We start from the raw sequence: 21888 nt of genomic DNA, 5'->3' as shown, positions 1-21888 counted from the left end.
CTTGGTATTGCTGGTCACCCTCCTGGGGGGTGCCTTGGCTTGAGAAGGAGGTGACACTCCACCTGCCTTGTCTCTTTATTTAATGCTGTGGAGATGAAGTGGCAGTGGCAGCGCCGGGACCCTGTGGACACTTGGCGTTGTCCCTCTGGGAGGCTGCAGGTCCTGGCTGTCCAGACTCCGCTGTGCCTCACAATCTCAGCCTACCCACAGGAGGGGCAGAAAATTGGTGAGAAGTCAGAGCTGGAGCACTGATTTTTTTTTTAAAAGATATGAAGGTAGGAAATCTGCATTTGCTTAAAAATGACTGACTTGGTGTTGTCCAGCAAAGGGGTCCTGTCCAAGAGGGTCTGTGTTAAGGAATGGATGTATGCGACTTTAGTTCATCTCTGTCTGCACTCATTCATTCATTCACTCAGCAAATAGTTCTTGTGCCCCTACTGTGTGCTAGACACTGTCCTAGGTGCTGGGGATTCCACAGTGGCCCAGACAGACGGAAGTTCCTGCCCCAGGGGGGCCATGGCCTTCGGCACCACTGATGTTCTCCAGCTGGCAACTCTGCTGCCTCCTCGGCTCCTTCCTCCCTGCCCGTCATGCTGGATGGCCGGGAAGGAGCAGCGCTGAGGTGGGGCCCCTGGCCCTGAGGACTAGCGCTGGCTCTGCCACTCGCTTGCTGTGAGGCCTGGGAACAAGGCCTTGGGTCTCAGCTTCTAGAAAAGCTGTGGGTTAGATTGACCCCTTTCTCAGGAGCCTTCTCCAGCTAAAATCCCCCAATTCATTTACCATTCGCCCTTTTTAAAGTTTTTATCATTTAAAAATTGTTAGTGGCTCAGCAAGAGTTCTTAGATATATTTCAGATAGATAAAAGAGAGCGATGCCCACCTACATGTACCCTCCAGGCTGAGGAACGGAACACCGTTTGCCCAGCCGAGCTGCCCGTCGCCGCCTCTGCCTCCCCCCGGGGCTTGGTGTTTATCATTTCCGTGTATGTCTTTATTCTTGAAATACCATGAATGATCTAGAAATACCATCTATACGTGTCGGCGTATCTTACCACGTCACCCTGGTTTATCCTCAGCAGCCTGCTCTTTACTTCTCTCAGCCTTAGGTCTGGAAGATCCATTCATGTTGGTACGTGCACCTCTATTCTCTTCATTTTAATTGCTGCATGGTGCCCCCTCTACCATCGGTTCTCCCTCCGTCTCCTGTTCGTGGACGTGTCGAGGCTGTCTAATTTCCTTGGCTGTTACACTTGATTCTGGGGTGGATATTCTTCGAGTGAACTGTCAGGTACAGCAGTTCTCCAGCCTATAAACCTTGATGTGAAATGACTGGGTCAAAGGGCATGGCTCAAACACCCTCTGCCCGCTCTCTCCATCCGTCAGCTCTGCTCTTTCCCAGTGGTTCCCAAAAATGCCTCAGGACCGAGTCTCAGTAGCCCCACTTGTGTCACATGCCCATCTCTGATTGGCCAGGCCTGGGTCATGGCCTGTCCCTGGGGCTTGGAGGCGGGCGGCCCCTAGTGGGCCTCAGAGAGTGGGCAGGGCTGGCCCCAGGGCCGGCAGGGTGCTGTGGTGGGGGTGGCATGGCCCAGGTTGGCTGGGCCCGTGCTGTTAAGGGGGGTAGCTCTTTTGCCCTTGCCCTGAGCTGTCTTAGGAGCCCCTTTCTCCGTGGAAACAGCCGTGAGTGAGCAGAAGAAAGGAGCCTAGGTTTGTGTTCCACTCTTTGATTTATGAGCACACCCCAAGGCAGCAGTCTTCAGAGTGTCCTTTTTAGAGATGGGGAAACTGAGGCTCGCAGCGGTCTCGCACTCTTGGAGGCCAGGCGGTTCCTCTGATGGCTCCTGGAATCCGCGCTGCTGTTTCCTAGGTGGGAGGACAGGCCCAGAACTGGAGGGCTAGGCTTGCACCTTGTTTGTTTCAAGTCGCTCATCCGATACCCTCGACGCAACCTGGAGGCAGGGTGTTGTTACAGAAGGGGAAACCGGGACTGAGAGGTGGGAGGTGACTGGACTGGCCCAAAGTCATGCCAAGAGTTAGGGACAAAGCTCTGATAACAGTGTAGGCATCTCCCCGTGCCCTCCTGTGCTGTGTCCCCCTGCCCTCATGGTAGGGTACTTCTCCGCCCCAGATGGAGCCGGCATGGCTGCCCAGACCCCAGCTGTACCTTCTGTGGGGTGAGGAGATAGTCCACTGGCCCCCGTCCCCTCAGCTACTTCCCATGGGTTCCCCACAGAGAGTCCTTTCCTGCCTTTGATGTAAATTCTTGCGCTTTCCTGATAATATCCTGGGCTCTTCTTAACGCGAGGGGGTCAGCTGAGAGGCATCTCGGCAATTTATAATTCTTGAAAATTCTGTTTGGTGACATGAGTTAGCATTTAATAGACACCCTGCCACCTCCTCTCTCCCTATTGTGACAAGCTCCTGGCAGAATCCTTTCGAGACTCAGGGTAATTGCACCACGCTGGGAACGGGAAGGCCACGTTGTGCTCGAGTGCGTCTCAGAAACGTCTCCACAATAGACAGTCAGGTGTGCGTTTGCTGGGCTTCAAGGTAATGATTTAAGCTTAATTTGACCCTTGATGAGGGAGCCCATGTTTCTGGTCGGACGCCGTCTTGCAGTTGGGGCTGGCCTGCCATGCCGTCAATGGCAGCACAAATAATCCTTCATAACAAGTGCCTTTCACAGGATGTCTGCTGCTGACAGCTAATATAGAGTTATTGCCCCTGAATGCATTTCTGTAATTACTTCCCAGAGATCTGTCTTTGTGTTAGAAGACATTTCACACTTTAGTAACATAAGTGTTTTGGGAGAGCACGAGCAATAATTATGAACAGTCTTTCTGTGAAAATAAACCTAAAAAAATTATAAAAGCTAATGCTGAAATTGGTTAGAGTCAAGGAGGAGTTTCATTTGAATTTGATTCATGTATATTTATTCCAAGTGTAATAACCTCTCCTGTATGGAAACTTTTTTTTAAACAAAAGCAGTAATGATGCAGAGAACCCGCTTTCTAATTTTTGAGCAATCCTGAAACTGCAAGCTGATGAAAAGTGACAAGTTGCTTGAGACTGAATAAAGAGGCGTGATCGTGGGCCCTGATAGGAGACATTTGTGGTAATGGAAAATGAAATGATTCGCGGTGTGATCAATAAAAAATTAGCAGCATTTAATAACAGGTTTCTGCTTCATGTTGACTAAAGAACCTCGCAAGCAGTTTGAAATCCGAGTTAAGTGGCGGTCTGAGGATGAGCCGGGGGTGGGATGGGGCGCGGTGTGCGTGTGCATATAGATCGCGCGGATCCTGGCCATCTCGGAGGAGGCAGCCAGGCCCCTGGGCTGGGTCTGGAAGTTTCCTTTGCATTGCCCATGTGACCTTTGATCTGCAGCTAATCCTCTCCAGGTTTCTGTTGCTCTTTGTGTAGGAATGTGAGTCCTAGGCACCAGGCAGGCCTTGTCCTCATTCGCGGGCATGGGCCCAGAACGCTCCTCACCTAAATTCATCCCCTGGGAGGGGGCACCCTCCCAATGGATGGCCGTGTTCATTCTGGGACCCCTCAAATGTTTTGTCTAAGCCATTGGCTTTGTTCTGTCAGCTGCCGTAGGATCAGGGTTTCTGGAGACTTCTGGAATGTCTTATAGCCCCCTTGTGGGACTCGACACCCTCTTGGGGGCCGGAGGGAAATCATCAAAAAGCTGGCAGGCTTTAGCAGATGGGTGAGGTTAAGCGGATGGGGGAAGAAGCCCACTGCAACTGTGGGTCCTGGGAGGGGGTGGGGGCCCGGGCTGGGGAGCTGGCTTCTGGGAAGCCGAGTGTGCCACCATTTGGTTTCTTCCTCAGTAGCAACAACATGGAGAGAACCACTCCATCACACATGCTCCCTTCTCTCCAGGCGCTCCTTCCAGCTTCCCGGATTGTGGCCACCCACCAGGCCATCTCCATGCCCAGCAACCTGTTAACTTTTAAAGGCTTTACCCAGCCTCTCCACTGTGTCTGGAGGGAGTGGGGCTCTGGCCTTTCAGGCACTCCTGGGACCGGATGGGAGACTTTGGGGTGGCGGGTCACTGGAAGGGCAGCTGGCCTCTGGGTTACAGCAGTGGCCCGCGAGCTCCTGAGGACCAAGGGCAGGAATCCTTCCCGCTCCCCGCCTCCTGGGGCAGCAGCAGGACCAGGGGCCTCTTCCTGGCTTTGCTCACTGCCTCGCCCTCCTCAGAGATGACGGACCCATGGCTGGATCTTTAACTGCTGGAGACGGAAGGGCCCTTCCAGACTGCCTTGTTCACTCCTTCACTCAACAGATGTGTAGGACACCTGCTGTGTGCCAGGTGTTCTGCTGGGTGCTGGGTGAGCACAGGGGGAGCCAGGTGAGCAAACCCCATGCTGATCCCACCCACCTGGAGCCTGCTCCCCACACAGGAAGTGGTTGGATGTCCCGCAGTGAAAAGGACTCCGGCTGCTAAAGAAGAGCCAGTGGAGAGGCGCCTGGCGAGCCCCGGAGCTCCTGCGGGAGCCCGGCCCGGGGAGGGGAGGGCCCCTTGAGCTGAGCCCTGGTCGGTGAGCTTTTGCTCACTCTCTGGTTTTACAGCGGAGCCCTTCTGTAAAGCCCCGCTTGCGGGGTCCCAGTGTCTGAGGCAGGCAGAGCGGGGCTCCCTTAGTGTGGAGGTGACACGTTGGCCTTCTGCCCTCGGACCTGCCGCTGGCACAGTGACAAGTCACTAAGGTGCACTGTAAATGCATCGTCTATGCCTTAATTTACAGATGGGGAAACTGAGGCCCAGAGAGGGAGCAGCCTGCTGGGATTCCCCAGCGACCTCAGCGTGGCCCTGCCCTGGGATCCATCTGTCTTTGACCCCGAGACACCCTCACCCAGCCTGGCCACCTGTCCTGTCTTTGGGGTACACAGCCCTCCCCTGCTCCCTTCCCTTCCCCCCAGGGGGCTCCTCTTTCTGCCTTGGCCACCAGGGGATGATTTGTGCCCCAGCTTCCAGGCCCTGAGTTCTGCTCCAGGACCGGGAGCAATTAGGAGCGCCAGGCCATGGCGCTGGCCACAAATTAGCTGGATTTATCGAGCTCCGCATGCTGCCCTCCCTCCCCTGCCCGCCCCCGCCCCGCGTCTCCATCTCCTTCTTCCCAGCAGCCGTCAGAGACAGAAATGACAGCAAGCAGAGGGCAGCGTGGTCACAGCCTCAGGAGGTCACGAGGGGTAGCAGCGCACAATTTTCATGGTTCCAGGTGGCTTTGTCCGACTCTTCCTCATTACTGCATGTGGCGAGATCAGTTTTATTAAGATTGTGAAGCTCGGAGGAGCAACTCTGTTAACCACTTGCTGGAAAAATAGGATTTTTTCCTTTTTGGTGGGGGTGTTTGTGATCGCTTTTTCTCCTGCTTCCTGCCCTGCCTCTCTGCCTTCTTCCTTCCCTCCCATCTGCCATTATCCTTTCCACTCCTTCCTTACCCGTCTCAGTTGGGAGCTGGGTTCGGGGGAAGCCGCCATCTCTCTTTGCCCCCATAGGGAGCTCCCACGACCTGAGCAGGAGGAGACCCCATCATCCTCATTTTCTAGGTGAGGAAAGCCAGAAGTGTAAGGAACCAAGGTTCCAAAGGAGTAGGCTTGAACCCAGGTCCTGCATCTGCAAAGAAGGGGCAGTGTCATCACTGCCAGCTGACCTCCCTGTCTGGTGAGGACTGAGCAGACCACCCTGGCTGGAGGGGGCCCTGCGGCTCTTGCTGGGCATGCCCCATGGCAAAGACCCTCAGCAGGCACCCCCCAGGCTGCCTCCTGCCCTCCAGGGCCTGTTGTTTGACCCATGCTGTGTTTCTTAAAACTTGAAGTCAACATCTAAAAATCTAGAGATTTCACATAAAACTGTGGGTTTCCTTCTTAAAAAGACAGAGTGCTGCGTTTTCCCTGGGCCTCACTTTTTGTGTGGTGACGACGTAGATGCCTTGACTGGGGCCACCCCCTTGGGTGGACGTGCATCCCCTCAGTGCCCCTCCCGCCCCCCAGCCCATTCTACTCATTTGTGTAATGAGGAGGGCACTGGCGTTTTGAGCTTGGGTCCACTGATGGCCTGAATGTCAGAGTGGGCTGTCTCACCCGTCTGAGCCTCAGTTTGCCCTCTGTCAAATAGCTCTAATGGTGACACTCCCTTAGTGGCCACGAGGCACTGGGTGAAGGGTGCAGGTGACCCGGGAGGTCTGCTCTGAGGGAACTGGTTGCCATCACGCCACTAACCATTTTGGCCTCAGGTTCTAGAATTCCTGACAACGAAAGAGACATTCTCTGGCAGGTCCTAGTCATTTTTGTGGTCAGCCACGGGCCTGGGGAGAGGGAGGCCCTGTACCCAGCCCTGCACCGGCAGCCACAGGCGGGGCACCCCAGCAAGGCCTCTCGGGGGCAGCCAGGGTCACATTCGGTGTTGGACTGATCCTGGCTTGGAAATTCCATCCGCAGAGCCATCAGCATTGACAGGGGAGCAGCAGGCGCCCCCAGACAGCCATCCGGAAGTTGCTTCCTTTTTAAGAAGTGGAACTTGGACAGCAAATTATGTGTTAAAATATTTGCCTACAGCTCTGCTGCCAAGGGGACCCTTTAGGCTGAGTGTTAAATGTTACCCCGCTGCCTGCACTGCAAATATGTTAAACCTGAAGATAAATAGTGGCTGCCTCGTGGAATCTGGGGCCAGCAATGATGCGCAAGCGGAGTGTCTAATTGGGGTTGGCAGGCTCCCCGCCCAGCCCAGCTCCATCCATCCTCTGTCCCACCATCCTGGGAGTGCGTGAGAAAGTGTTCACAGAGGCGTGTCCTTCTCCAGAAGTGGGGCCCAAACGCCATGTGGAGGCTAAGCCAGGGGTTCGACCCAGTGCCCAGGTTCCCAGAGTGCCTCCTCCCACTCTCATCCTTGGGAACGTGCTGCCAGTGAAACCGTGTATAGGAAACTTACAGGCTGCTATGTCGGAGTATGCATTTTCTCTTTAAAAAAAAAAAAAAAGTTGCTCCAGGATAAATGCTTTGGAAGTGGTAGACCCTTCCTGGACTGTGAGTTCATTTGGAAGGCCCCCCAACTGCATCCCCGGGGAGAGCGCAGGAGACGTGGGCTTGTGAATTGTAGACTGAAGTGTCTGCATCATCTCCCCAGGGGCTGGCGGGGACAGACCAGAGGTCGCGCTGCTTCTGGAGGAGGTGGGCTTGTAACTTACTCGAGGCCGCACGGCGTGGACGGGGAGCCTGCACTTGAGCCCAGAACTTCCCTCTTCTGTCCAGTGGATTCTTTTTGTTGTGTAGACATTTTTGTGCCTTTCAAAGGGGTGTGTGCCCTGACATTCCCCATCCTCAGGAGCCTCCTCCAAGGCCTCCTGCCAGAACCTCCCTTGTGGTAGGATCGTCTCCAACTTGTGTCGGCCGTGTTGCTGCACATGCTGGTTTGAATGATAACAGCAGCAGTGAGACAGTATTGTCGCAGCTAGTCCACTTCTCTGAAGTTTTATTGTGGACCAGGTATCAGGCTTTGTATATAACCTCATTAAAATAATTTGACTTCATTAAATTTTTCTCAGAGAGGGTAAGTGACTTGTCCAAGGTCCCCAACCACTGAGTCGTAGCATGTGGATTTCAACCCAGACAGGCTGGCTCCAAAGATTCTTTTCCATTCTCTCTGTCATCCCGCCAGTCCCTGGAATGTGACTCCAGCTGTCGGCTGCTTGTGTGTGTTGTTGCTTAATAACCATCGTTATTGTGGTGACTTGGTTCCGTCAGCCCCACTGGAGTCCTCTACGCTGGCATTCCCCATGCTTCCCATGCGGTTGGGTCCCCTGGTCACGACTTGGACATGCCTAGAATTTACTCTCTGGTGGTTCCTGATTGCAAGAAGAAAGGAGAAGTGAGGAGACCTTCCCAGGCTCGCTGGCCTCCAGGGCCCACTCTTCTGCCTCCCCGCCCTCACCTGGCACTGTCCCCCTTCCTGCCGTTCGTGCCTCTCTGCGCTCCACCAGTCACCCCTCGCAGCACCTTTGCCCACTCCCTCGTCTTCCTGCCTGCCCCTGCTCCGGCCTCCTCTCGGCTCCCTTGGAACCCCCAGGGCTCCTGGACCTACATCTGTCTGGCGTGTAGTTGTGTGCACAGTTCTTGCATCAGTGACCGTCCATTCAGGTGAGCCTCACTTCTGCCTTGTGCGGCAGGAGAGGACTGTGTTTATCGTGATCAGGCTCCTCATTGACATAGGAGCAATCAGGCTCAGGCAGAAGTGACTTGCTCAAGGTCCCTCATGGGCTGAGGTGGGGGGTACGAAAGCTAAGACTGGAACCCGGGTCCTGGACCAACCCCAGCCAGGCTGCAGGTCTTGCCACTTATTCCTCTTCTTCCGCATTCATTCATTCATCTATTCACTCATTCACCCACCCCATATTTATTAAGTATCATTGCTCTGCCAGACCTTGTGTGAGCTTTGAGGCCACCGAGACAAATGGGACTGGGGAACACCCTGTATGTTGTAGCAATATGGGTGTGCTATGCCTGGCACAGAGTAGACACTCACTAGATATTTGTGGGATGAATGAAGGAAGGAATGGGCCAATGCGTGTGGTTGTTGGCACTGGGGTATCTCCTGCCTCTCAAACTCTGCCCTTGTTTTCTCTATCCCTGGCATATGGAGGCTGCTCCTGGCCTCCTGCCTCCACTGAGCAGGTACTCAGAGCTGGGACCCCAGAGGTGGGACCCCTGGAGGTCCCTGGTGGGTTCTCAGGGTGCCCAGGGTTCCCTGCTGGCTAGCTGACCCTGTGGTCCCTCCCAGGAAGGGGAAGAGGCAGTCTCCTGGGTGAGGGTTGTTCTGACCCATGTGCTTGTGGGGACCAGACCAGAGGGGAGGGACTCTCACGGGGTTCTCAGGCTGAGCCTCCCTAAACTGGCTCTCGGGAGCACTGAGGCCCCCACAGCCCTGCCTTGTGAGTTCCAGGATCCTTGCTGAGGGTAGGAAATGCCCTGTTCCCAGGCCCCGCAGCCTGCGGGCAGCCTGCCCCCGGGGCCTCTCCCCTTCCCTATTTCCTGGCCCTGGACTCAGCCAGCTGTCCCCTGCTCAGCCTTTTCTCAAGCTTTGCCTTTTTGCCCTCCCACATAGTGGTTAAGAATCGGGATCTGTAGTTAGAAGACCAGGGTTCAAATCCAGGCTCTCTCCTTCCTAGTGCGGGTGACTTGCGTGTGGCCTGAGCCTTGGTTTCCCCATCTGCAAAGTGGGGATATCAGTTGTACCTACTGCACAGGGTGACTGTGATGACGGGGTGGCACGGTGCGAGTGTAGGATGGTACCAGGAAGTGCTCACATGGTGGTCAGCATCGTTCAGGGTGTTGGGGCGGCAGAGCCACCTCCTCCTCCCCTGACTGGCCCTCCTGCCTCTTCCCTCAAGAGGACATGGGGCCACTTTTCTTGCTAAGCCTCCCTTGCTGCATGCCCTTTCTGCAGGGTCCCACTATCCTCGTGTTATCGTCTTGAATGAAAGCGCTTTCTCGAGGGCAGTGGCTCAGTGGGGTTGTTTAGGCGGGGGGTGGGAAATCCACTACTTTCTAATGACAAGCGATGAAGGTGGAGGATTTTGTTACCGCCTCTCTTTGCTCGTAGGAAGTTCCCCAATCCCAGGTCCTGGGCTCAGGGACTCTGAGTGTGTGGTGTGGTTTAGTGGGGTCCATTGGTGAGGTGTACCTTCTTTCTCCTGCTTTGAGGGAGAAGCTGGCAGGACAGAGTGGCACCATCATATGTTAGGTTAAACCATTTCAAATTGCCGATATTTGACTTTTTGACTTACCAGGATGGGAACTTCATATGGTTCAACCTAGTACTTATCTTCAGACAATAAACAGCACTGTCACCTCTTCCCCTCCCCCTGCCCTCACCTGTATTGATACCTTGAGACTTGTTTCTTTGAAACCAATTCATTCATTCATTCAACTTTTACTGAGCCTCCACCGTGTATCTGTCAGTACTGGGGGCTGGGCAGACAGTACTGAGCAAAAACCAACACAGCTCCCACCCTCACGGAGCTTACGATCTGGTGGGGGAATGTTCCGGCTGTCTATTGCTGTGTAACAAACCATCTCAAAAATCGATGGCCTAAAGCAACAGGTATTATTTCACAGTTCTGTGGGTTGACTGGACTCCATTGGTGGTCTCACTTGGCATTTCTTGTACAGTTGCAGTCGTATGTTGGCCAGGGCTGCTGTCATCTGAAGACTCACCTGGGTTGGATATCCAAGATGGCGCACTCGCATGGCTGGCAGTTGTTGCTGACAGCTGGGAGCTCAGCTGCGGCTGTGGACTGAAGCGCCTTTATGCTCTCCACGTGGTTTGGGCTTCTCATAGCATGGCAGCTGGGTTCTGCGGGTAGTGAGACCGGGAGACCGGGAGACCTGGGCGAAGCTGTAAGCTTTCTTCTGACCTGGTCTCAGAGGTCCCAGAACTTACTTCCATTGTATTCCAGTGGTCCACGAGTTATCGAGGCCAGCTGGCCCAGAGGGGAATTGTGGAGGGGAATTAGATCCCTCTTCCTGATGGGAAAGTGCAAGGCCTCACTACAGAAGAGCCTGTGGGATGGGAGATGTGGTTACTGCCATCTTTGGAAAATGCTGCCTGTTACAGGGAGGCAGACAGTCAAAAAATTAGCCAACAAATGCCTGAGTGAACACCGCACCAAGTGCACTGATGGCAAAGGGAAGGGAACGAAGGAGAAGGAATCATGGGGACCCACATGACGTTGGAGCTCAGGCCTGTGGGAAGCTCTGTTAGGTGGGCAAGGAGTTCCAGGGGCAGAGGAGTGTGAAGCCCTTGGTGGAACACACTCGCAATTCCAGGGAGTGAGAGAAGCTCTGTGTGGCTGCGGGAATGAGCACCAAGTCACAGAGGCCAGCAGAGCCCTTGCTGGATCTTAGGGGCTGGGACAAGGACCCTACATATGACATTGAAGGGTTTCCATATTCCTTGACACTTGGCTCATTTTTTCATTGACTCTCTACTGTGGGGAGACCGTGTAGCAGAGTGGTTAAGAGTCAGACACAATTGCGTTTGAAACCTGACACTTGTGGCCTTGCTTAAGCATCGCCACCTCACAGACCCCCAGTCTCCTCACCGGCGAAATGTGGATAAGATGGTGCCCCGCTCATGGGGCTGCCTGGCTGACTGCTCAGGGGCACCTGGCACAGCGCAAGTGCTCAGCAAATGCTAGCTGCCCTTGGACTCCTGAGCAAGAGGATGGAGGTGTGCATGTCAGAAAACAACTAGGTTGTGAGTTGTCCAGGGTGGCGCGTGAGGCTGGGGAGGTAGGGAGCTTTGTCAAGGGGACAGAGAGGCTGGCATTTACAGCACCAATTTTGTTTCCCGTCCCATGTGTGTCACCCTGCGGGAGAGGGCCCTATTGAAATGGTTCGGCTTGAGCCTTCCCTGGATATGCTTCAAGTTGCCCCAGGCAGGCCCTAGGAGAACTCGGGTGGGGCCATAGGGAAGGGTGCCAGCAGCCCGTTTTGGGGACATCCTTCCCAGCCCTGGTGGCGTCGGTGGGAGAGAAGTGGGCTCCTCGGCCTGCTGACTTTGCTTCATGGCCTGGGTGGTGGGAGAGACCAGAGGTCAACTGTAGTTCAGGCCCAGGAGGTCACTATGTCAGAAACATAAGGCAGCACTTGGGATGGGGACTCAGACAAAGTCAGTGGTGGCCTCTGGGCTCTGCTTTCTCTGTGCTTGCCTGGGTGAGGACCGGTGGGGACCTCTGGGGCTGGCCAAGCATGGGACATGGGACAGTCAGGGCCACTCCTGACTAGCCAGAGCAGGATCAAGGGAGTAGGGAATGTCCATTCATTCAGTCCTCAGGGGCTTCCTGAGCGGCTGCTCGGGGTGGGCTGGGGATGAGGAGACCCCAGAGAGTGCTCGAGGAGACTGGCACCCTCTGACCTTTGAGCTCCCACCTCCCGGGCCTCGGAGCGCTTGGGGCTCCAGCAGATCCTGGGTCTGGAGGGAGAGGGGGTGCAGCTGAGGATCAGAACTTGTAGGTTCAAACCCTTGCATGGCTTGGGGTGACCCCTCAGAGCCTCTGTTTTCTCATCTACAAGTGGAGAAATTAAACCGTATACTCTTTTTTCCTATTGTGAGCTTCAAATGCTGCGGAGCGTGAAAGTGCCTTGCAAAGAGTGAAGCCCTGAGCAGGATGAAGGGCGTCCTGTCCTCGAGGTCCGATTCTGCTGACGCAGCAGAGAGCCCTGGGGCCTGGGTCTTCGGGGAAGTCTTGCTCTCCTAAACTTCTTCAGGGCCCTGCATCTTCCCTCTCTGGCGTCCTGAGGGTCAGGCTGGCTGCCGTGTGACCCCAGGGGACCCCAGATGACGCCTTTGCCTGCCTCCCCTCTCCCGCCTTCCCATTAGTGGACAGCGGCAGGGGAGGTGACAGTTCCTTAAAACAAATTTATACTCTTGGATGACTTTATGGGTTTTTGCCTTATAAAAACCCAAGAGTTGACATTCTGATTTATCTACTCCTGAGTCAACAGGATGTAGCAGATTTAAAGAGATCAAATGCATTGTAACGTTTGTGGTTCCAGTCGTGGATCAGATGAGATATTATGGAAAGTGCTGCCAAGTCAATATGGCAAAGAGACCCAAAACAAACAAGGGGATAATTTAAATATGTCTATTAAATTGTGTGTTAAGTAAAGTAGCACAAATGTGGTGCTGAACGTGACCGATTATCTGCAGAGTTGGTGGAGTTGACTGAGCCAGAATTATGGTTCTTTTTTCCTCCCTTCAGAACATTTTTTTTCTTGAGGGAAGAGACTATAAACTAGGAATTTCAGAGACGGCTTGACTATAACCGTGGTTGTGTGATGACTTATAATATTGAAGGCTCCAAACGCTATTTCTCATTTCTTTGCTTTCTATTTCTTGCCGTTGCCACAGCAGCAGATCAGATTTCCTGAGATAAATATGCTGCCTTGCTTTTAATGGGATTTCTGTATTGCCAGGAGTTGGCGTGTTCTGATAATAAAAGAACCTAAAAATTGTACATCCCTTAATTGGTAAGAAGAGAGATGTTTTGATGGGCCACAAATGGAAACATTGATTTTTACTACCTCCCCGCAGTTCCAAGCGGCGTGTCATGCCACGTTCCCCGCCACAGAAGGCAGCAGCTGGCTCTCCGATGAGCTGATTTGTGATCGCAGGTTCTTGATGTCGCGTGCTTGGAAGTGCGTGTTCTGTGCGGATGGGAGAAATAGAGCCCTTATAACATTATCTGTTTCTAAATTGAAATATTTAGAGGACTGTGGCTTCCACCTCGAATCGAATGCATTCTTTGCTTCGTTTCTCTTTCTTGCTTTGGTGGGCAGCCTCAGGGGTTTAAAGGTTGTGTGCTGAAGTCTTTTTCTGTAACTGCAGTGTTGTGTGTGACACACACGTACACACACATGTGCACTCACACATTTGCATATGCATATATGTTTGCATAAATATCTTTACACATAATAGAGATTTCTCTCTTTTAAATCAGTGCTAGTTTCTGGATGGAGAGATTTGTTTTTCAGGACAGACTGTGGGAAGAGGCAATGCACACTTTGATATTCCATTTTGAATCTTTGTATTTTAATGGACAAGTTTAATCCACTGACATTTATTGGGATTACTGATATATTCTCTGTGTTATGTGTACCATGCTTTATCTGGACTTTGATTTACAAATTCTTGATATGTCCTATTAATCTCTCAGACTGAGGCTGTGCTCCGTTTCCCACAGCTGTGCGGGGAAGTGCTCCAGACGAGAGTCAGGATGTCAAGTTAAACATCTGGGGCGCTGGGGATGTTGCATCCCCCTGGCTGGGTGCCAGGTGCCTTACCTGTGAAGTGGGAAAAACAAAGCTATCCCTCTCTGCGGGCAGGGGGACCATGATCACTTGAATTTCCTTTTAGCTCTGGGATGTGTGAGACTGAAATGGGACTACATGTGTGAAATTGTGACTTTGTAAAAGCACAGAACACTACCTAAATGAAAGGCATCACTATCATGATCATTAATTCACTTTTCTCTACAGTTTAGCTACTTGTCTGCACAGTGCTAATGGTAGAATAGGTGTTTTATTTTAAATAAATTGGTCCCATGATGCCAAGGCTGGTTCTCACTGTCTAGGGGGATTCCAGGCACGAGTGAGGGCTCAGGGGCATTTTCAGCTTGATCTGGCTCTCTGTGGTCCTGCAAACACACGTGCTTCCTTAATCCCGGAGTCAGGACACCTTTACAAAGAACTGAGCCAGCATCACCATATTGGGAGGCTTGTGTGGAAGGTGAACTTGGCTCCGAGATCTCCCAGCTCTAAATTGCAAGGCTTTGGGGGAAACTAAAAGTTTAGGTGCATCAGGCACAGCTGATAGAGGCTCCAGAGAAGCGTGTAAGAGAATTGGCTTTTTAGGGGACAAAATGCTAAGATATTTTCACCTCCCTGGTGGGTCACGACCCCCAGCCTCCATGCACATAGGGAAAACGACAGGAAATCCCCCTAGAAGACTTGCACCAAGAATTAAAGAATCTAGTTGAGAATTATGGCACCACATGCTACAAAAAACTCCCATCTATTAATGTACTGAGAGTTGTCAAGAATAGTGGACCCTGGGAGGCAGAGTAATTAAATGAATCTTAATAAATGCCGGGTGATTCTTTTAAAACCCTTTCCCAAGACCCTGTCAGCTGACATGGACTGTATTCTTCCTGTTGGCAGGAGGCCTAGGAGCAGAGCCCGAGTGTGATCGGAAAACCAGCCGTGCGCTGGAAGACAGGAACAGCGTGACAAGTCAAGAGGAGAGAAATGAGGACGATGAAGACATGGAGGATGAGTCAATTTACACCTGCGATCACTGTCAGCAGGACTTCGAGTCTCTGGCAGACCTGACGGACCACCGGGCCCACCGCTGTCCTGGAGGTAATGTTCAACAGCGCCGGGATTCTGACAGGTGGTTATACGGATAATTGGACATAGCAACAGCTTGAAGCCTCAAGTGAGATTAAAGAATTAATAATGTAATTCTACAGTTAATGTCATTTTATTGTGGTGTCTTGGGTACCCTGTATCTGCCTTTTAAATGAAATTAAAAATAAAAGTAACGGCTTTCTGGCAGGCAGGAATTAGGTGGAGGTGCCCTGTCTGGGCCCCCCAAACAGCACTGCGTAGTGTATGGGCTGTAACTGGACATGTCTGCCACCCCAGATTTCTGGAAGGCCTTTTGGAAACCCAGCAATTCAGAGGTTGTTGGTGCAAAGTTAAGCAGCTTAAGTGTGGAAAGCTATGTGAAGGAGGGTGCCTTGGGTCAGGGCTTGTGATGCGACAGGGAGAATTTCAAAGGCCAAGAAGAGCCCTTGCAGAAAGGGACCTGGTTCCACTTCTATGCTTGGCCTCCCACTTCTCTGAGTATGAGGAGAAGGGTGGCTGGGAACTCTTCTAGACCTGGCTGTGGCCCTGCTTCCTATTTCTTAGGTGTCTCAGAAGGTGGGCAAGGCCACAGTTTTATGGGAGTGCGTAAGATTTCACAAGTTTTGTGTGTCTGTGTGTCTGTGTGTCTGCGGCATGTGCGGTGAATGGGGTGGGGAATGGGGGCATGTGCATTCCCTGGGGTGTGGCAGCCATGCTACAGGGCTGGGGGTTGACATATTGCCAGGCTCTGAGCAGAGAGTCCAGAGCATCCTTGTTCTTTACATAGCTATCCCCGGACATCTTCCTCCATTGTGGTTGTTGATGAAACCCTTTGGATGCTGGTTTGTGGGGAGAGGACCTAAAATCTCAGACCAGTATTTGCAAGAGGACCTGTCACCTGTTTGGGTGGGAAATTTGCTGGTAGGAAGCAGTTTGGGACTCAAAGCCCTCACTTCCCATACCTTTCATGCCATCTTGGAAGTATGAAAGCCAAAAGTTTTGGGAATTACTATGACTTTCCCTCTAGTGACATCTGTACCTGCATAGTCCTGGCTAGACCCAGTCTCCATTCTCAACCTCTGGAGGGAACAGATAGCCAAAACAATAGACCCAAGAGGACTCTTACAGGTTTGGACTTTGGGGGGCTCAGCAGACCAAACCCCAGTCATGTGGAATTTTTGATATTTCAACCACAGGCAGAGGTGATGGATAACTTATAATCTTAGAATATTGAGGTGTTGAGAGGGAAAGGTGATTGCTTGACCAAGGTCAGGGAGCAATTTGTAGGTAGAGCCAGGACCTTTTCAGGACACTTGGCTGTGGACTCTATCCTACTTGAGAAAATAATAAATGCTAGCATATTTCTTGATTTAGCCAAGAATTGAGGTAGACTTTTAACTATAAGAATAAAATATTGTCATTTACTTTAAAAACTATCAATTAATTGTTTTTCTAATTAAAAGCTATTCTCTTTATTTTCTAAGTGGAAAAGGCCACACCATTCTCGTCTAGTCGTGAAAGCAGGGCCCCTCAGGACCACTGCTAAGTGATGCTTTGTTGAGCCTCTGCAGCTCTTGGGGTGAAGCCCTATGCCCGTCACTACTGGGGCTGCGCCTTCCTCCAGTTCTTCAGAATCAAGAAGATCCTCATGTCTCTCACCACACTTTTGTGAATGGTGGTGCCTCTAGGTGAAGGGAAAATGTGACACTTTGGTGCTGTATTTGGGGTCTGTACTGGAAATAAGAAATGGTAGCCAATTGTGCTTTCGTCTTGGGCAGGATTCTCTTCCCAGTGGCAGTCTCTTCTCTCTGCAGCCTTCGACTTTGGCTGAAATCATGGCAGCCCTGTTTTCAGGGTCTCCAGCCATCCTTATTGATGCTGGTGGTATCCACCGATCCTCCTGCCTGCTTCCTAACAGGACCCCACTAACGACCTCCACGGGGACGTGGGAGCCAGGAATATCTCCAAACCTTGGACCATTGGAAGGGAGTCAGAAATTCCTTGAAAGAGCATGGGAAACGACCTTGCCTCATAGCATCCCTGAGAAATTCATTACTGCCCAGTAAAGGTGTGACAGCCTGGGAGAGTCTCCCTGACGTGGAAGAGATATGTGAGGAGTTATTTCCCCCCAGGTCTTACCTCCTTAGGATTACCCAATGACAGGAAAAGCCACTGGGAATTACTTGCATATTATTCAAAACAGGTGCCTACCTAAGACGCCTCCATACCCTTTGATCATGCAGTGGTTTTCAAACTGTGTCCTCAGGGGTGTCTCTAGGGCTATTGGGGCGGATATTGGGGCCTGTGCAACTGAGGGGGCGCTGACACCCACTCTAATCAGAGCTATTCACCTTAAAAAGTCTGTTCTATACATTGGGCTTTAGCATAAGATGTCGTTTGCAAATAGGCTTCTGCTTGAAAAGTCTAGAACTGGCACAAAAATGCAATAGCAGGCCCTCCCAGGCCAGGCTGAGGGGGCTGCCAGACGCTCATCACTGGCCATCTGCTCTCTGTACCAGGGTCGACACAGGTGGGCATTGCTGCCCTCCTGGAGAGTACACTCTGGAGGGAAAGGTGGATGCGTGACAGCCCAGCAGTGACCTTTCAGAGAGGGCCGTGCTCTGCTGAGGCCGGGCAGGCTCTGGGTGCTCAGCAGACGTTTCTGAGGGAACAAATGAGTCTTGTTTAGAGGGGAGTGGGCCCTCCCTGCTGTTGAGAATTTGGGGCCTGCGGGTGATGCCACCTGTCAATCCTGCTGTCTGCTCCTTGAACATTTGTGCCCTGCAGAGGGCTGTCGCTTCTGGAATGTGGAGGTGGCACACCCCTCCCCAAGCAGGTGTCCCGGGAAGGTCAGCCCTCCGGGCAGTCGGCATGTTGGGAAGAGGCTGTGTGGAGGGCATGGGTGTTTGTGGGGGGCCTTGAATGTGGTTTGCTTTAGCACGGTGACCTCTGGGCTCTTTCTGCAGCATCTTGGGTGGGGGGCAGTGCCATGTTCCATCAGAATCTGGGAGAGTAGCTGTAATGTCTGGAGATTTTCTGAGGTGGGGATGCTCACCGTGGAAGGGGGAGCCTCCTGCCAGACTGGCAGTGATGACCTTCATAAGGAAGACCTGGGACTCTGCACTGAAGAGATCTTTATTTCCGGAGGTTCTGGAGCTTGAGAAGGTGCCTTCTCCATTGTCCCTCAGCAGGAGTGGCGATGCTGGGTCCAGGGGAAGTTGCTGAAGTGTGGACTGCAAGAACTCAGACAGCTCCGTCAAGCCCTGTCATAGTTCTCTCTCTCCTCTCTGTCTCTCTCATTGTCTCTCATTTGTGTCTGAGAAACCAGCCTTAAACCCGCAAGGCCTCGAACATTGCATCTTTATGACACAAAATGAAACAAGCAAGGATCCAGTCGGCTCTGGTGACGCTCACGCCCCCAACAGCTGTTCGATTTCTCCTTCTTCCCCTCCAGCCCCTGCGCACAGGATAACAAGTGTTTGCATGCTTGGAGGCGTGGGCACACACCGTTTTGTATCCTGCATTTGTTACTGAATGTTTTCAGAAAGGATCCCACGTTGGGACGTGGTCTTCTCCATTATCCTATTTTTGGGGATCCTCTCTATTTTAAACAGTAGGACTCAAAGGGATACAGCTTGAGTTGCTGATACTGGGTCTGTATACGATAAAACTATTACATTTAGACCAATATGCTGGTAGATTAGGGTTTTGCAACAGAGTAAATGAAGGCTGCCTGGATGCGTGTGGGGGGCTTGTCTTTCCTAATGGAGCATCGTTTGTGCACACAAAGCATTTGGTGGCTGTCTGAACTGACAGAAAGTCCCATTAATTCAGGTCCCACTAACTTCAAATAATGCCAGAATGGGGAGGGAGCTGTTTACGTTGAGGCAATTTGTGAAGCTGTGGCCAAACACATGTGGGCCCTCTAAACGGTTGCAGGGCTGTTTTTCATCTTCTAGGAGCCGGGAGGACTTCAGCTGCTCTGGAAAGTGTTTCTGGGAACTTCCTGGGGCACTGTGGAGGCGGGAGCGAGACGCTTGGTTTACCAGGGGCTGACTCCCGTTTTTCATGCGTTCATTGAAGCAGGTCACCCGTGGACCTTCGGTCTGGATTCAGGTGGAATGTTTTCCTGCTTCCTTGTAGGAATACTACCCTGTGAGGATGCTCTGTGATTTGGACTGACTGCTGCTTTGCCGCAGATGAGTGAGGCTGACTGCCTGAGGATGCTTGGGTGCTGGATCTGCACTGCTGTGATGTTCTAGGCCTGACTGTCCCAGCGATGCTCATTATGTCAGGAGTGGGCTGTCTGCAGGGGTGTGCAGTGTGCCAGTCCTGGAACGCCGCAGTGTCCTGGGCTGGAGCCCCTGACGGCTTTTGGAGGTCCCTGGGCTCTTCTCTAAAGGCACTACTGGCGTGATTTGGGCTTTCATTATAGGAAGGGAGAGGCAGATGGAGTAAGACCGAGGTTTCTAACTGTGGCCTCCAAGCACTTGCTCCACACAACACAGGCTGCCTTCACGACCAAGTTGGAGCCGAGAATGGGTTTCTTCCCTTCAGCCTCCATTCCCTGATCTCCAACTCAGGCCAGCTGCCTCACTGGGCACAGAGGGGCAGCCCTGAAGCACACAGGGTGCCTGCTGCCCTCCAGGGGCTCACAGTGTGGGCCGCAGCCCTCCCTGCAGGCTCTCTCTGCAGCCCCCGCCCCCCCACCCCCCACGGTCCGCAGCCCACATCAGATTCTGTAGTTACTCTGTGATCGTGTCACTGTGCTTATTGCCCACCTCCCCCATTACTGTTGGGCTTCAAGAGGACAAGGGCCACATCTGTTGTGTTCTCTGTTGTGTCCTAGGCCAGTGCCTGGCACACAGTGGTGCATAATACATGCTTGTTGAATAAAGGAATGCTCTGACCTAGTCTTTACAACAGTCCCATCAGGGAGATGCTATTTTTCACCATTCATCCCCATTTTACACATTGGGCAACTGAGGCTCAGAGACTGAGGGATCAGATCGTGCTCAAGGTTACAGAGCTTGAGCTACAATTCGATGTCTGAATAGCCTGTGCTGAGAACATGGATGGGAGTGGTGGGCAATCTCAAACTAAACTCGACAGATGCAGCTTTTTTGAATACTCAACGTAAAAAAAATAAGAGGGCAACAAGCAAAAACGGTGCTCCCTGTGGGTTAATTTTGCTGCTCTCCCTTCAGCTGCTGCCCCTTCTGAGGATTGGGACCAAGTAGCATTTCCTTAGCCCCTTGGGAGAGGCTGACCCTCCTTTTCTGGCGCAGGTGAAATGCTGCTGTGTAGAAAGCCAGGTGGAAAGTGAATTGCACCCTGGTTTGTTCGGCTGTGGCCAGAGGGACCTGTGGGCTCTAATTGCAGGGCTGGGGCTGCGTGGAGGCTGTGCCTTTGCCAGCCTCGTTCCTGTCCGCTGGCTGGCCAGAGCTTGCTTTTATGTGCCGGCTCAGGCCCTTTCTTGCTCCAACAGCGTGGGTGGGGGCCCTCTCTGCCTTATTGCTTGGGGCGCCCTTCATGCTGGTTCCATTTGGGCAAAACAGAGTGGGCACAGGCCAGCCTCTGGGCGATGCGCTGCCAAGTGCACAGGTGCAGGGCGCGAGTTCCCTCTGCCTGTGGGGAGCATGCTCAGGGTGCTCGTGTCAGCCGGCCTCTCACAGTGCAAAAGGCCTGGGGGCTCGAGCACAATTAATATGCCCACATCAAGAGACCTCCTGCGTGCAAACAGCATCCAGTTAGAAAACATGGAGCAAGAAAGGGTCCTGCTTACGTTAGCCACAGAAGGTATAAAGACTGGGGAGCGAACCCAGGAAGCAACGTTCATGTGTTTAGAGAGGACAAACAAACAGGACAACTGCTGAGGGACACAAAAGAGACTTAAATAAATAAAAAGGCAGACCTTATTCTTGGGTGGAAAGATTCAGTATCATAGATACATCAATTTCCCTGAAAGTAACCCATTAACTTAATGTTACCAACTAAGGTAAGAATAGGGTTCATCTAGAAATGGACGAGCTGATTCTAAAGTTCATAAGGAAAAATAGGCATGCAAGGAGCAGAAGGAAAATTCTGAAAAAGAGGAATGGTAGGCGGGGCTGGTAAGCAGATCAGATTTTAAAACATATTCTGAAGCCATAGGATTCTAAGCCATGTGGGCCAGCCCAGGGGAATGGAGAAGAGGCCAGAACTGGGCCTGCATAGAGCTGGAAGTCTGGTGACTGAGGAAGGTGTCGTGCAGGTCGGTGGAGGACAGATGGGCCACTTGGTAATGGGGACTGAGAGGAGGCAGCCGTCATCCTGCAAAAGGGAGATGGGACTCCTGCCTCCTCCTGACGCCGGAACAAATCCCAGATGGATCAGAAATCTAAACATAAAAAGAACACTTGGAAATACTAAAAGAAAACATGAGTGAGGTTTTAAAAAATATAATCGTGTCAGAGTGGGAAAGCCTTTTCTAAGCATAACCCTAAACCTAGAAGCTATAAAACAAAAGACAGAAATATTCGATGACATAAAAATAAAACATTTCTGCATTGCCAAAACCACGATAAATCAAACCAAAGACATGTATCACGGGCAAGAGATATTTTCCTTAATGTGTAAGGAGCTCCTACCAACCCTAAGAAAATAGCCGAGAAATCAACAGAAAAATGAGACAAAGGCCGGGCAGTCGAGGCCAGCACCTGCTCGGACTGGGGGACCACACTGCTTCTCAGATATTTTGAATATCTCCCATGTGCAAAGGACAGAAACGGAGCCAGAAAAATAAACATTAGTGGGATTTTAACAGTTAGAAAGATTCAGAACCTCTTTTATAAGAGAACTGTCAATTTAAACTGCAGGAAAATACCACTTTCCCCGTCGGGTTGGCAAAGATCAAAAGGCTTGTCATTGCATCGTGCTGGTGAGGATGTACACGCTGATGCCGAGCCCCGGGGTCTTGTTCTCCTCTGTG

The 21888-nt window shown here is 52.1% G+C and overlaps 1 protein-coding gene across 3 annotated transcripts in view; it reads left to right on the top strand.

Annotated features, from left to right (window-relative positions):
• ZNF423 (zinc finger protein 423) overlaps positions 1-21888 on the top strand; it is a 319304-nt gene that overhangs the window by 90107 nt on the left and 207309 nt on the right. For all 3 annotated transcript variants that reach the window (XM_070611823.1, XM_008517006.2, XM_070611822.1), the window contains exon 3: positions 14730-14930. In XM_070611823.1, the coding sequence (XP_070467924.1) occupies positions 14730-14930 (201 nt within the window). The remainder of the gene's footprint in view (positions 1-14729; positions 14931-21888) is intronic.

The sequence above is a fragment of the Equus przewalskii genome, chromosome 3 (assembly GCF_037783145.1).
Source record: "Equus przewalskii isolate Varuska chromosome 3, EquPr2, whole genome shotgun sequence".
Taxonomy (NCBI): domain Eukaryota; kingdom Metazoa; phylum Chordata; class Mammalia; order Perissodactyla; family Equidae; genus Equus; species Equus przewalskii.
Note: the sequence above shows the minus strand (reverse complement) of the source record. Positions and strands in the feature narration are given on the sequence as shown.